Genomic DNA, 17,368 nt, shown 5'->3' with positions numbered 1-17,368 from the left:
TACCCTCAAGGGGTGTACAGAATATGATAGTACTACATGAAAAATTTACGTCAGTACTAACTTCCTATCTACAATTTTCCTCCAAATCAACCTGTTACTTGTTAAAATTCCAATATTATCATATCTTACATTTTTATCGTCTAAGGCACTTTGTACTGTATCAATCCACCTATATCTTGGTCTTCCTCTAGGTCGTTTTCCTGCCAACCTGGCAGAGAACACTTGTTTTGCTAATCTTTCCTCGCCCATTCTGTTTTAAGTGACCATACCACCTGAGGTTAGCTCTGCTAATGCATTCCTGGATGCTGACAAGGTCAAGTTCTTTACTAATATTCTCTTTTTTAATATGATATTGCCATTGATGCTATCTGTTCATGCCTCTAATCTTTCTCAGGACTCTCATATCTGCAGTCTCTAGTCTTTGGTCAAGTGTTTTACTTCTGACCAAGCTCTCAGATCCATAAGTTAAAACTGGTTTCACAACTGTCTTGTATACAGTTAATTTAGTGTTCCGACTGATTTCTCTTATTCCATATGAATTCATTCAATTGACTCCCTACCATACCAGCGGTGTTGATTCTGTTGTCTATTTCCCTATTTAATTTACCATCTTCACTAAAAATCGTGCCTAAGTAGCTGAGATGTTTTACTTGTTCCACTGGTTCTCCATTGACAACGTAGTTGATATTTTCAATGTTTCTGCCTATTTTCATTGTCTTTGTCTTTTTATTGCTGACCTTCATACCAAATCTATTACAACAGTTATTCAATCTTGCAGACTTGTAGCAAATTTATTTAGAAGTATAACATCATCTGCATAAAGCAAAGAGCAGACATTAACATCTCCAATTTTGATATCAGGTTTAATTCCACTTTCCTTCATAATGTAATCCATATAGATAATGAATAACAGAAGGGATAATGTACATCCTTGTCTGACACTAGATTTAACATTAAACCATCTTCCTGTACTTCGTACAATTCTAACTGCTGACTTACAACTCAAATAAAGACTAAGTATTGCTTGATATAATGACCCATTGACACCTTATAACTGTAGTGTATTGAATAGCTTCTCTCTTGGCATCTTGTCATATGCCTTTTCTAGATCGACAAAACTTAAATACAGATCTTTGTTATATTCCCATGATTTTTCAACTATTTGTCGTAAAGTGAAGATCTGATCCCAACAGCCTCTATTTGGCCTGAATCCAACTTGTTCTTCACCAAGCTTTTCTTCTACAATTCTTCTCAAAGGTTTCTCAAGTATACTTGCATAAATCTTACCAGGCACACTCAGCAGGAAAATACCCCTGTAATTCTCACATTCAGTTTTATTCCCCTTTTTTTATATATGGGTACTATGAGAGCTCTACTTTAATCATCAGAAATTTGTCCCTCCATCCAGGACTTCTGAACTATGCAGTGCAGCCACCACTGTAAGACTTTTATACCACCATACTTCAGCATTTCTGGTCGAATATCATCTATTCCTGCTGCCTTTCCACATTTCAAGCCTTTGATAGCCTTTTCTACTTCAAGTATGGATCTGTATGCCTGTTGTGTGTTTTTTACCACTGTGCTATCACTGCTTGTTTCATTTAGCAAATTTTCAAAGTAATTACTCCATACTTCAAGGATCTCTTTTTCTCCTGTTTTCATTTCACCTTTATCATCTCTAAGTCCTTTTACAGTACTCTTTCCTCCATTTCTAAGCTCCTTCAATAACCTCCAGAATATTTTGCCACCTTCTTGATATTTATTTTCTATGTTCTTGCCAAAGTCCTCCCATGACTTTTGTTTAGCCAGTTTTACACAGTGTTTAGCTTTCTTACATTTGTCTCTCTATTCTCTAAGAGCACAAACAGACTTATTTGCCAGGAACTTTTGATATGCTTTCTTCTTTTCCTTCACTGCCTCTTTGACTTCCTGTGTCCACCATGGAGTTCTGATTTTTCTATCCTTGCAGACAACCTCACAACATGCCTCTCTGGCTGAATCAATCAGGGTTTTCTTCAAGACTTGCCACTGAATCTCCAAGGTTTGGTTCCTGTTCTCAGACTCTTTCATTTTTTCTTCAATAATCTTTGTGTATTTTAGTCTACAGTTCACATCTGAGAGCTGCTCCACTTTAATTCGCTTTAAAACTTTCTTACATGTTATTCTTTTCAATATGAAATTCAATTTCATCCTGCTCAAGAGACTAAATAGTGATCACTTCCAATTTCAAATCCTCTGTAAACTCTGGTGTCCTGCACCAGGGAGAAAACATCACTATCAACAATAACATAGTCAGTGAGACTTTTCTTATTCCTTGCCTCTTCTCTCCATGTGAATTTGTGCACATTTTTATGTTGGAAAGTGTGTTAGTAATAACCGTCCATGTCCTGAGCAGAAATCAAACAAGTATTTGCCATTATTATTAGCTTTGCTCTTTTCTCTAAATTTTACCAAAATATTTTTGTATGTCTGAAAATCATTTCCTACTCTGCTATTTAGATCCCCAACAAGGACCAACTTTTGCTTTTTCATTGTGTCAGTTGCTTTCTCTAAAGTGTGAAAAAATTCCTCCACTTCTATCTTAGTAGAACCTTGTGTGGGACCATAGACACAAATAAGTCTCATTGTCCAGTTCCCCATTCTGATATTTGCCCACATCACTCTACTTGAGACTGCCAGCCATTCAAGAAGATTAGGCTTGTTTTTAGTGTTGAATACTATGGCTACTCCTCCTTTTCCTTGATTGTCATTGCCTGAATATAACATTTTGTATTTATTGCTCAGAAAGATCTCACCAGTTTTTGTCTTTTTTGTTTCAGTCACCCCTATTATGTTGATCTGGTACTTATCAAATTCCTCAGCTAGCTCCATTTTTTTGCCATTCAGGCTTCTTATGTTGATAGTACTGATCTTTAACTCTGGTGATGTTAAGTTGGGGTGTGTTTTCAGATTTGTTCCAGTAGCTGACTTTTAACTGTTTGTCCTGGTTCCCTTGCAAAAACAACAGGGGCCTTGTTTAACCGGGCGACACCCCAGCCGGCATGAAATTTTGTCATGTTGTACCATTATTTTGTATTTTGGTTTAACCAATAAGAATACAATTTGGTCGGCTAAATCCCAAATTGCCAGCCCATCGTCGTTCGTTCACTATCCAGGTAGATACCCAACAGGGTGCACCACAAGAAGGTGGGGATTGGACATTAGGTCAGAAGCCCTGGTCAGTTCTCCACATTCCTTTAAAGGCTATGTGGAGGTCTCCTCTCAGTCAGTTATACAGCTTTGATCCTTAAGCACCCCTTATTTCATATTTTGTCAAATAAATAAATTCTCCCATGACCCTTAAATTTTGGGTCATCCTGTGTATTACACAGTACTAAATTAAATGAAGTAGGAAAAGCACAAGCATAACCTAAAGACTGAGCCCAGTCAAGGTCTTCCACTATCTTCATTTATTTATTTATTTATATTTTTAAATACGAATCTCAAAACCTATAGCATATTAGTCTGAGTATATAAGATGTGAAGAGAAAAGAAACAGTGTGTTCTTGTGTTTTTTTGCACATATGAAGGTTGTAGTTTTGTGGGAAGACGGAGCGAGTGACACTTTTCTAAATAAATAAAGGTAGATGGAATGAAAGAGGAAGAAAAGAAGTTCATTTGGTAGGCTTGAAGCTGGAGAGTAAATTAATGATGATGATCAGCAGAGAAAGTGGAGGAATGATGGTGGCCAATTCAGTGGATAACATTATCAGTGAAATACTTATAGAAGAGACATAAGGCTGAAAGGGAAGATTTATCTTCAGTATTGGAATACTAACATCCTGATACTAACATTACATATTCTAATAATAAAGTATAAAACAAAACAAACAAACAAACAAAAAAAAACTCATATGTTAAAACTTATTTATTTGTAGATTTTTTTGCCTATATTTCATAGGCAAAAATTCTAAAAATGAATCTGTGAAGAGTCCTATCCAGTTGTTTACTTATGTGTCATGTTGAAAAAAAAAGCCTTAGTCATTAGCACTGATTTATTATTCCTGCAGTAAGATTTCGGTAGATAGATAATGTATTTGGTGAAAATCGGTACCATTTAGTGCAATGAGTGCTACATTAGACATTTGCTGTAGTGAATCCTGAAGACAGAGACATAGTTTCATTATGATGCAGGATTTACTATAGTGTATTTAGGTAAAAAATATTCCCATACTCCATTTCCAAGAAAAAGAAATTGTGGGTAACAGAAGTTAGGAAATTGCCAGGAAAAAAAAAAAAAAAGAAGAAGAAATCATTGGAAACAGAATAAAGGAAATTGTACATTGAAGACAAACACAAAGGATTGACAGGAATATACATAAAGCATACAAAATTACAGCATGAAAAAGTAAAAATGCAAACAACAATGGGAGATGATATGAAATTATAAAAAGGAAAATTCATAATTAATATTTAAATCTCAGAATGTTATATTGGCTTTAATTAATGTTGCTTACCTGAAATATTCATGATAATATAAATATGTGCAGTCTGTACTATTAAAATGATGCTGTATGTGTAGATAAGCAATTGACATTACATTTAATGCATGAAATTTTTATGTTTTTGTATGGAATAATGATTATAATCATGAAAATATGCAAACAGTTATGTTTGCTTATACTTATCAGCCAACACGAATGCACTAAATTAATTTGCTAAACCCTAAATTTTTGTATTATGGAGGTGCAAGTTTTAACTTATCATATTCTGTCATTGTGATAACAGTTTTTTATTTTTATTTTTTTTTATAGGCAGTGGAAAACAGATGAGGAAACTAGAGAAGGTTTACCTGGTAACAGCAGAAATTTTTTGCTTAATTAAAATTTTGCTTTGTACATTATATAAAAAATTAACAGGCAAGAGGTGAAATTCAAAGCCTATTTCAATAATTTTAAATATATCAGTTGCCTTAGTATCCCATAATGCAAATCACACTTGCTTCTGGATGTACATACTGCTGTGCATTATGGGAAGGGCCACTATCCAGACCGATTTCATTATTTACAGTAAAGCAATTATTGCGAAGCTATCAACCTCTATATACAAGTAGCCTAGTTGTGAAGATAATTCATGCATCAATTTCGTTTGCGTACACTTGGATGAAGGAATAAATATGAATGTAATTTCTTGGCAATTTTAATTTAATTTGTAATCAAGTGAAAAAAACTTTCTGCAACTTCTCTGATCCAGAGTATTTTAATAATAATGTGATACTCCTTTTTCTACTTGACTTCTGCATTAATTGAAGCTTTCTTCTGGGTGTGGCTCTCACTGATCACATTTAACAATGTTTGTCTTTAGGCTAGCTTGCTTTGCTTTCTGGGTAATAGAGTGATTTTGCTTGGTAATGGGTTTTTGTCTGTCACTGAGTGGAGCCACTGCTAGGTTTTCTGTCCTGGAATGATGAGCTTAGTGATGATTCTTCAGGGTCACTCAGTTTTAGTGTGATCTTGTAGATTATTCAGCTTTTCTGGAGAGAAACCTTGCAATTTAATAGCACCTCAAATAAAGGAAAAACAACGTTCAATGTTTTTTCAGTATGATCACTATCTGTGTGAAAAGAAAATAACTAGCTTCAAAATCAAGAACAGTAACCCTGAAATTAAAAGAATGGCAGGCAACTGTAAAAAACCAGAAAAGACTTGACAAGAAGTTAGCTACACAATTGGACATTCGCAGATTGAAAACCTCATCAGGTTGATTCAAAATCTAGTAAGTTAAAGACTTACCAGTTACACTTCACTGATCATATCTCCATTCTACATTGCCTTATTAAATGTATGAAGATTCCATAGGCCAGTCAAACAAGAAGCTGTATGAAAACTTATATCAGATTTTTGTTTCTCCAAGAAACAAATATTATTATGATTATTATTATTATTACACCTCCAGGGAGTCCAAAGACTCATCGAGGGAGAGCACCCACTCCACAACTCTCCATCTCCGCCACTCAACCACCCACTTCAACTAACCACAACTACACCAATGCCATCTACTGCCAACCACCACTACTAGTATTTCCACAGACAATCACAAACATCCATGCCCACAGTGGGATTCGAATCCGCGGTCTTTTGGCTGGAGAGCGGATACGCTAACCACTCGGCCAATCAGGCCAGCCTAAATATAAACAGATAGCTACCACTTCTTTCTTATTGGAGCTTCAAGGCCAGAATGAGAGTCCCCTCTCCTTGGGTCATTCTGTAATATGAAAGGGATGCAGAAGGAAAAATCTTGATAGTAGACTGGAAATATTCTGGATGTGTAATAAGGTTTATAAATCTTTATGCCCCATCCAATTGAACAGTTAAATGACATTCTTCCTGGAATTGCAGCCATATTTATATGGTACCCACTCCAGTAGCAGCTGGAGAGAAAACCCCACATTACACAAATAGGACCCCCCCCATCCCAGAAGTGGAAAAGTAGGATATGCATAGTCAAATATTTAACTTTACAATTCTCAACTGATAGACATGGAGGATTCACAACCCTAATCTACAGGCCTACACATTACATGAATTAAGGTATTGGTTCCCATCTTGATGAAATTTATATCTCTTCTTCCCTTATAAACAGGGTAATTCAGATAAAACATTGAGATATCAATACATCAGGTCATAATTCAGTTCTACTTAAATTCTACTGCGTGGAACAAGTAGGGATCAATTTTGGACCATGGAGACTTCTACCAAAGTCCCCATTGATCTTTTCATCCACACTCCAGACCCTCTGATCAAACTGGAATAATGTTATCTGGAATTGAGATACATCGTCAAAATTCAAACAATCAGTAAAGCACAGTATGACTGAATGGGGAAAGGAACTGGCCTTCCTCAGAAGAAAAAGTTGAAAGACCTCTATAAAGTGAGAAGTTGGTTCATAGCAAATCAGTGCAATATAGGATGCATCAATATCATTAGAAACATCAACATAGAGATAGAAATGGAAAGGCAGAAACAGGTGGAAGAAAGAAAGTTTAAAATAAGAATACATCTGGTCACTTAAACAGAATGGGAGAGGAAAGATTTAGCAAAACAAGTGTTCTCTGCCAGGTTGGCAGAAAAAAGACCCAGAGGAAGATCAAGATATAGGTGGATGGATATGGTAAAAAGTGCATTAGAAGATAGAAATATACAATTTGATAATGTTGGAGTCTTGACAAGTAACAAAAATTGTAGATAGGAAGTTAGTAATGATGTAAATTTTTCATCTAGTACTATCATGTCCTGTACACCTGTTGAGGGTACATGGCAGGAATTTGATGATGATGAATACATGTGCACTTAGCATATAGCCTTTCAGCTACATTCTTTAATAGGCAGCTCACCAAATTCCATGAAGAATGGACTATCACCACACAAGACATCCTTGAATCCTTTTAAAGACACTATAAAAATTAGTTTGAAGACACCTGTACTGTGGGAAATTATACCTCTTGGAGCATTAATGCTTTCCTGCTCACATCTAAGATGGACTCAACAGACCCATTATAGCAGCTGAAGTTACCACAGCATATAAAGAGTGTCAGACAAGAAAATCCTGGGGATCTGATGGTCTAGGGATAGAACTTTACTGTAAGGCCTGGGATTTTATTCTTCCCATTCTAGTTATAGTGTTTAATTATTTTTTCTCTACAGGTCACATACCAAGTGAATTTTTAGCAAGCCATGTCCTCCTCATTCCAAAATCTAAAGATCATACCTTAATCAATAGCTGGAGGCCTAAAGCACACAGGTATATGGAGTTCAATGCTGAGCAGTAGAATTTAATCTGTTTCTGCTAGTTAATGTTAAAAAGTAGCCAGTGGCAGTACTCTCCATGTATCTTACTCAAGCATTTGATAATGTCCAACATCCCTTTCTGTTCTACATTCTCTAGCAGATTGGTGTGGACAAAAGACTGCTGTCATTAAAGGAGCTTATGCCAACTACCTGTCTCTTAGTTAATGGGTTCCTACCAGACCCAGTCAACATTCAAAAAGAAGTCAAGCAAGGTTGTCCTCTTAGTGTGTTGCTCTTTGCATTGATTCTTGAAATTTTTTTTTAGGAAGTTGACAATTTGCATTCTGTGTGAGGGATAACAGTTCCCTCAAGTATGAAGGAAAATAAAGTATTAGCATATGCTGATGATGTAGTGGGCACTTGAAAGGATAATTATTCCATATACATCTTTTGTGGTATTTTGGAAAAATTCAGCAAAATCAGTGGATTAACTACTAATGCAGACAACACAAAATTAAAAGTTTTTGCAAAGTGGGATCTCAGAGGCATTTTCTTTAGAATAATTCATAAGAGAGAACTCTCACTATACTTGGAATTCCCTTCTAAACTATCTGAATTGCCAGTTCAAGAACTCATATATAGAAACATTGAAACCTTAGAAGACTTGAAAATTAAGCTATTTTCTTTTCTAAAGCATAATACTTAAAACCATAATCATTATGCAATAAATATCACAGGCATAAATAGCATTGCCATAAATATTACAGGAGCTGAAGAAAAACTATTATATAGTAAACCTATGCAATTTTTTTGGTCCAGCTGACACACCAAAAAGTTAAAAAAGAATTTCTTTAATTATCAAAGAAGCATGGAGGCTTGGCCTTCCAGTGTTAAAATTCTGCTATTTGAACAATACAACTTCAAAAATCCATAAATTATTGCAGACCAATTGTACAAGTGTAGACCTTCTCCGGTAATACCTGGGTTTTCATCCCCTGAGATTCAGAATTAATGACCGAATACTACAACATTCTGTGTTTAACTCTTTAAGACTGATACAGTGTTTTGGCACTGACATTCTTTCCGTTAATAACAGCAAAACTTGGTATATAGAAATATTTAATCTCTTTCACTATGAACTTCCATAGCTGGATGCTAACAATAATGCTTTGTTTAATAATTTACTGAAATTTCTAGGATTAACAGGAGGGAATTTTGTTTGGAGAATTGCATGTGGCCACCTTCCAGTAAATGTCATCAAATGGAGATACTTTGAGATCCAATCTGTGATATCTGTTACAGATCAGACAGTAGAACATGCAATTTACAGCTGCCCTCTTGCCCTGTGTATTCGAAACAGATTATGTAATGTGTTGTGCATTCCATTACTTATAATAGAATAGGTTCTTTTTTTTTTTTTTTTTTTTTTTTTTTTTTTTAATACTCCTCACCTGTCAGCAATGGGAAGAGAATTTTGATTTTTATAATTAATGATTTGCAATGTCTTTTCTGGAAAGCTAGGAGAAAAGATGGATTTGCAAAGCAGCAGTATGACATACAAATGCTTTACAGTATTGTATTACGGAAATTTTATTGTTTTCAGCTTGATGATTTTTGTATTTTGAAAGAAGCATTCTAAGAGATAATAAATTTTAGGCTAGCCTAGTACACCACCCACATTATGCAATATTCACGAGGGGAAAATAAAATTCTGTTTGTTTTTATTACGAGAGATTTTTTTAAAAATTGTTTCATTCTCTTAGTTCACTGTGGTTTTACAGTCCTCTTCAGGGATGACTGGAAAGCAATCCTAGGTAGAGAAGGCCAACTCAAGGTGCTTAACTTAGATAAGGTTCACCACCTGGTACCAGCTATTTCCAGATTTCAGTTTCATTTGGTTGTTTAGCTGCATGAGACTGAAAAAGGATTCCCTTTGGCTACATGATGATATAAAAGATCTATGACCTTATTTTTCTCTCATACTATCCATCTTTTCTTTTTTCTAATACTATCAGACTCTCTTGCACCCTTATACTTTTCTTGGCCTGTGATGAATACTCCTTTACTTTTTTCACCTCAATAAAGGTCAAAATCAGTCTGTGTGGGTAGCGACCCTTATAATGTATAGCGTTATGCATGTCCAAAAAGGAAGTGTCCTTTGCATTATGGGATGCCAATGCAGGTGATGTAAAGTCATCAACCAAAGTTTGCATGTATAGTATCTTCGTGACTAAGCTACTTATAAAGATACTATACATGCAAACTTTGGTTGCTTACTCTTGGATTAAGAATTAAACAAGAATATAATTTCTTGGCAAATTTAATTTGTACCAAGTGAAAAAATTTCTGCAACTATTTCAACAATATATTTTCTTTTTTTTAAAATTTATTTATCGAAGAAAGAACAGATACTTTCTTTACAAAGAATATTTCTGAAGGCATTTGGTTTTCTAACTCTGCCTGCAATTATAAAATATCTTCTGTGATAATGACAGAGGATATATGGTTTCTTTGCTAGAGCTTATGAAGTTATGTTCATGTATTAATTCACTGATATGTAGTTTATTGAAGAATGACTAATGTGCAAATATGCATTTCCATGTCATTCATTCTGTTTAGGTGATCTAAAATAGGAGTTTAAATCTGCAGTGCCATTTCTTTTACTCTTTCTCATAATAAACATATTTCATCCTATTCCATGGTCATATTAACAATCAAGAGTTCATTTACTTCTGTTTCCATATTGGTTGTTGTTACATCAATCACTGCACTGTTTCCACCTGGATGATATCCTTGTGAAATGATCATTCAGTAATTCAGCTATAGCTTCTGCTTCTGTCATCCTCCCACCATCTTCATTCATTTCATATCTCCTATATTATTCTGCTTTTTACTTACCACCTAGCAAAAGGATTTTGGGACTTTCTTTGTTCTGCTCAGCTAATTTCGTTTTATCTGATTTTGTCTTTCTTACAGCACTAGTCACCCTTCTTTTCATGTGCTTTGTGATGTTCATGTGCAGGCTGATTGTATTATATTGTAAGGCCTGCTTAATGATGCTGCATATCTATTTAACTCTCAACCTTTAGTATGCAATCTGATACTACTACCAGACACCTCTTGACCATTTTGCATGTACTGCTAATATCATGCTTCGTAGTTTCTTATGCCATAACGCTGCCATGGTCTCCTTCCTGAGTTTGTCATAAGAAAAGAAGGACATGCTAATAATCATCTGCTTTGGGGTTCTGTTTATACTTTTTAACTAAAATTTTACATGTGTGGAAAGGCTTATGTGTTCGTCACACATGTTGAATTGGATTTTAACGGTATTGATGTGAACACAGATTGATAAGAAAATAACTGTTTATTAACTTAAAATTTTACATGTTTAACTACTTTCCAGATTATGACTACATGATTGCTTTTCCCAATTTCTAAGTGAAGTGACTACATAAGTTGTAAACTAGTCCTCAGATGTTCTCACCAGATCCATTACTCTCATACCCTGAGTTCTCTCCATAATGTCATTTTAGGTAATTTTTTCTCAATAGCTGCATAAATTCTGCTTCCATTGCTCCATTTATAAATTCTGTGCATCCTTATTTCCTTCTAATCTACTGTATGTCTCCATAAATTAGTTTCTCATAATAATTAGTTTCCTTGGACTCATTATGCTAATTTGCTGATACATGCTATCTACATCTTTACATGTAATTTTGTAGCAGCTGATTATTTTGTACTTGAGCTGATTATTTTGTCTTACTAGATAGCCTCAAATGCATTGTCTCCCACAACCTTTCTCCTACCTTCCTGTCGAACTTCTACTTTTCTTCTTTTTCCTAGTGTTATGTCCCGCTTGGTGCATGATCTGCTGATTAATTGGTTGGGTCTACTTCTCCCATGGTGACCCACTCCATCTTGGGAGAGTGTATATATAATATATATATATATATATATACAGTAAAACCCCGTTTTTACGTTCTCGCAATTTACGTTTTCCTGCCATTTACGGCATTTTCCGTCTTAAGGCCTATTTTTACGATATATTGTTTTCCTGCCATTAACAACTTGATGTGGACGTTATTTCCCATGATTTGCATTTTTTTCCTTCGGTGGCAATACTGATTCGAAAATCAATATTGCCACCGGAGAAAATCTGTGCATTTCTGTTCCAAACGAAACTACAGCCGACATTGCTTTCGGCTGTAGTTTCGTTTCCGCCATCACGGTGACTTGCACGCTTGCAGCAGTAATCTAGTGATGAGCGATACCGTTATTTTTCAATCACAGTACGAATTGATATTGCAGAATTTCTACTACATAATTTAGCGTGTGAAAGTAGTTTTCAAGTTGCTGTGGTGGATTATCCATGTTAGTAACATGGAGAAAAAAGACAGAAAATGTATTTCGGTAGAAGAAAAGATGGCAATTCTGCGATGTGTAGATTGGCATGCATGTGCATTTAGCAAAAGATCTTGGACTCTCCGTGTCCACTTTGAACACGATAGTAAAAAAACAGGTCAAGCATTGAATTCAATGCTCGACAATAATCTGGCACTATGTCCAAAAAAAAAAAAACAATCAACAATTAAAGATTTTTTTAAATAGATAAATGTAATCATAAATTCATTTATTTTAAGTTATTACATTTTGTAATCTAGTATGTAGAGTCACATAATAGTAGTAAGTTATCTTTTAGCCTTTTTTTTAATGTTTTTTTTACATTTCCTGCTATTTACACTTTTTTCCATCAATCCCCTGAAAAGTGTAAAAAAGGAGTTTTACTTATAGTATTCAGTGCCAGCCCGGTTGGCCTCAGCCAACCAGGCTGACACTGAATGTCTACTCTTGTGGTTTGTAATTCTTTTGTTGTTATTGGCAACCCCCATTCATCCCCACTCATTTATTCCCATCCTATTTGAAAATACTATATACTTTACATTTTGTCCTGAAATTTTATCCTATTCCATCAGTGAGTTTCACTGATATGGTCAAATCAGATTAACTGATGTCAGAAATGCTCCTCCCTTAGTTCTCATATTTCTGGCATTAGTGCTGTTTCATACATTTGATATGTATGAAACAGCATCCCTTTATGCTCATAAGCATCCTTGCATCTTTTAGTGACTGCCCCATTCAAATTGAGACCTTCGAAAATGATTTCAGTATTATTTGATCATTACCATTGTCACATACCTCAAAAGCAATCACATGTGCACTTGCTTCCTCCCTAATTTCCCTGATTCTACACACCATTCTCTTGCTGAAAGACACTTGATTCTGGATCCATTTAATTGCAAGCTATTGTCATTAGGGTATACAAAAACTGACGTTTGAAAACAGTAAAAAAATATTTATACTTATTTAAATATTTTTCAGTTTATTTAATATTTATGGAACTACAAAAATATAAAAATAATAAAATATACTCTATACAAAACGAAATAAAAAAAAAAAACCTAAAATAAATAAAATCCATACAAATTATAAATTTTTATTTCATTTAGTATTTTTCTTTAGGAAATATGATTTCAAAAAATATATTTCATGTCCACTGAATGATTACTTAATCTTGTTCTTATTCTAGATACAAAATTGCCTGAAATAGAAAATACTCTCTCTCTCTCACTGGCTACTGAACTTGATTTTATCGTTTTCGGGGCATCAAATAATAAATCTAAATTCTTTGTTCTTTTATTGGTTGCCTCAAATACTGAAAATTTGGCCTTCAGTGTCTTCGGATTTGATATTATTTCATCAGGTTCCACAAGAAACCTATGAATTGATTTTTCCGTGGCTTTTTAAAAAAAAATTTTTTTTTAGAGCATTGCCCTGATTAATAGTTTCTCTGTGTCCAATATATTCATCATCAGAATCTGTTTCCATACAAGAATTTGGATATATTCTAGACAATATTTTTTCAGATAATTTAATAATATCGAGTTTTGAAGCTAGTGGAAATACATGAGATTTTTTTGTTGAAATGTTTTGTGGATTTTGCAAATATAGCAAAAGGGTTACCAATCCAACTTGCCTTCTTTCTTGAATTCGTACCTCTAAAGCATTTAATAATTTGGAACTAATTTCAAACTTTAAATTTTTTAGTTCATTTAACAGAAATTCAAATATGCCTTCACTTGTTAATAAATTGGCATCTCGCCATCCTAAGGCTTCAGCTGCTAGATGCACTGGTCCCAGCACTTTACGAAGCTCCATGATTTTAGTATTGAGCTTCATTCCACATATGAGAAGCACTAATATCATTCAAAGCTAAAACAACACATTCTTTTAATGTTATAAATCTTTCAGTCATGGCTTCTAAACTATTCCATCTCGTTTGACAGTCAAGAATCAGACTTAATTCCTTTCCTTTTTCTTGTTTTACATAATTTTGAAGGATGCTACTATCTAATTAAAATGAAATGTACAAGTAACCCTCATATAACACGGTACTTATACAACACGGTTTCAATATAACACGGTCTACAAATTGTAGCAACCCTTTATCTTTTCATATATTTTTCATCCCGTGACTTAAAAATCAAACGGCAGATGCAAAATATATTTTCGTCTACCTGTATCGTGCATTTAGTTATAAGTAACAAATTTATATTAGGGAGATAATACCCTTTAGCACACATGTATGTCAATTGTTTACCATATAAAGTGTTTATTATTGAAAGTTGTCTTCGGTTTCTGTCAGGAAAGCTTATTAAAAATCATAAGTATGTTAATCTGAAGCTGGACACTTTATTTTCTATTGAGTTACATACAATATGTAATGCTTTTTTATGTAAAAATTTATTTTTATAGTAATGGCCACATTACCTTTTGTGATATGGTTGAAAACAAAATTAGTGAATTAATTGATGGGGAAATAGATTTAAATTAGGAGGAACGCACAATTAATAGATGATGTCGAACCAAATGGCAGGGAAAGTTCTGCCGAAGATTCTGATTGTGATGAATCTTTTAAAGAATTCAGTCTAAAGAAATTAGCAAAAGGATTGGACTTGCCAAGAAAGTTAGGAAGGTATTTTACAGATAATGATCCCTCAATGGAGCTCTCTGGAAAATTCACGAGACAATTGAATATTTGTTTAGCTCCATATTATGAACTTAATAAAAAAATTCAGCAATAGCAGTAAGCAAGGTCTTATTACTGACTTCTTGATTACTAAACCAGCCGAAGTATGCAATGAGAATTATAGAAATCATGTCCAAGTGATGACGAGGTCCTACGAAATGTTCGTTTTGAAGACGGTGATGATAATTAAAATATGCACTTTATTTTATTTTGCCTAAAACATTTATGCATTATGTGCAATGAAGTTTACGTACAATTTGTATTTTTATAAGCTTATACTATGTATTTTGTTTCATAGTTTATATGTTTTCTAAACTTACATGAATTAAATAAAAATATATTTTTGTTGGATATGTCATTGTTGTTTATATAATTAAAAAAAAAATGATTCGGATCATAACCCTACTTTTTCTATATGATCTGAGTCTCACATAATGCGATATTTCTATGGAACCTAACATCTCCATTATAAGAGGGTTACCTGTATATTGATCTTTAATTGACTATGATTTATAAACATCTAATGCCAACGTGGCTGTTCGGCTTCTTCAGGGCTTATAACTGTAAGAGAAAACTCAAAGTGGCTAGTACAGATAAAATGAAGTAACACTATCTTATAAATTAAAAATAAAACAGAACTCTTAACATTACACTCTTGGAGCATGTTGTGTTAGTCACTGTTGTGAGCGCATGCTCTGTAGTTTTGAGCGAAAATAAATTCTGGAAAATTGTGCAATCTTATTAATGTTTTCCATATGTCAGCTATTATCATTCTCTTGATTCTGTTAAGATTCTCTCCAGAACAGAGGACTACTATGGCTTTCTTGAAATTTCTACAATGGAAGTCTTTTTCTAGGTAGCATGGAGCTGCTATCCCAGTCAATGGCATGGTTTGTAATCGCAGAATGTTTAATGTCCGATTTTCTGATATGTCCTTTTAGGAGGCTGGAGAGGTGTTTGGATAATAAATATGTGGGAGCATTTCTTCCGTCAACGATTGGGCGTAGCGGAACTCCACTTTTGGGGCACCATACAATCATGGTGTTAATGGGTGTAGTCAGTGGTGAGCTATTGAAATTTTAACAAAGGGCTCGCATCGTCAAAAAAAAAAAAAAGCCGTATTTCACACAAAAATTTTTATTAATACAGCTTGTGTACTCCTTAATCAGAAATTATGAGGGGATAATCAACCTCTAAAGGCTATAATTTTTAAACAAATATTTCATGATCTAAACATGAAATATTTGCACATAATCATCTGTGTTAATTTGTCTTACATAAGAAAAACATTTTTTTAACTATCAAGATATAATAAGAATAAAATCTTTATTAATCGCACTTATGCAATAATCTCCGCATTTTTTATAAACAAAATAAATTTGCAGGTGTAGACTTCTGTGGCTAATTGGTTCAAAAGATATATTTCGGTGATTACACCACATTTTTTTATTATTTAGTTATATAGAACACTGAAATAATAGTTCCCGACAAGTTTCGTAAATCGTAGGATTTACATCTTCAGGGGGTAAATAGTATAACTTAAAGTTTACACAAGAGAATTAATAAATACAATTCATAACCATCTGGCTATTCATAAACTCAAATAACAGAATGCGGATATAAAACGTTATTGACGTTGAACAATACTGGACAATGTCACGTGTTCTCGTTCATACAGTCCGAGCTCAGATTGAGGTAGATTTTTTATTAGAGCTGACCACACTTGATGGAGAATTAAACCTTTATTTTTATTGCATTGGGTTGGGTTTTTTAGCATATTAGCAGCTTCTTTAAATTTTCTTATATAACTGTTGTTTTCTATGTATGACATCTTCGTTTTTTTGCCAGAGTACATCGTGTCCAGTGGAAGTGGTATGGAAAGCAAGACCCGTTTTTTGTTCTCTTTTGTATTGTACATCTTTTTGGTGTTCAGCCATGCGTATTTCTCCAGATCTTCCTGCCTGTCCTACGTAGCAAATCCCGCAAGAGCAATGGATTTTGTAGACTCCTGGTTTTTGAAGAGGATGATGAGGTGGTTTTGGTGGATGTAGGAATCTTGAGATTTTTTCTATAGGAAGGAAGGCTACTTTTATGTTGTGTTTGTTCATTAATTTGGCTAGCTTATCTGTAACATTTTTGATATAAGGAAGCGAGATTGCGTTTTTGTAATCCTGTTTTATTGTGTTGTGGCATTTTAAGCTGGAGGCATTTTAAGGATTCTCTTGATGGTTTTTGTTTCATATCCATTCTGTTGGAGGATGTGTGTTAAGTATTTTAGTTCTTCATTACATCTTTCTTGTGTGCTGGAGATATTGTATGCTCTGTCTCGAAGAGTTTTAATTAAGCTTATTTTTTGTGAAGGATGGTGGTGTGAGGTTGCATTTAGAAATCTTCCAGTGTTTGTCGGCTTCCTATATACTGAGAAGGAGAGTTTACTTTCTTCATTAACTTCTAATAGAATATCCAGAAAAGGAAGTTTTTTTATTTTTTTGTTCTAAAGTGAATTTTATGG

The 17,368-nt window shown here is 34.1% G+C and overlaps 1 protein-coding gene across 3 annotated transcripts in view; it reads left to right on the top strand.

Moving 5' to 3' along the window:
- Window positions 1-17,368, top strand: part of LOC150107150 (dCTP pyrophosphatase 1-like) — a 46,792-nt gene that overhangs the window by 11,609 nt on the left and 17,815 nt on the right. For all 3 annotated transcript variants that reach the window (XM_090391034.1, XM_090391031.1, XM_090391033.1), the window contains exon 3: window positions 4,794-4,834. In XM_090391034.1, coding sequence (XP_090247160.1) covers window positions 4,794-4,834 — 41 coding nt within the window. The remainder of the gene's footprint in view (window positions 1-4,793; window positions 4,835-17,368) is intronic.

The sequence above is a fragment of the Typopeltis vanoorti genome, chromosome 4 (assembly GCF_054136105.1).
Source record: "Typopeltis vanoorti isolate ZY-2024b chromosome 4, IOZ_Tvanoo_1.0, whole genome shotgun sequence".
Taxonomy (NCBI): domain Eukaryota; kingdom Metazoa; phylum Arthropoda; class Arachnida; order Uropygi; family Thelyphonidae; genus Typopeltis; species Typopeltis vanoorti.
This window is presented reverse-complemented; position numbering and strand designations above follow the sequence as displayed.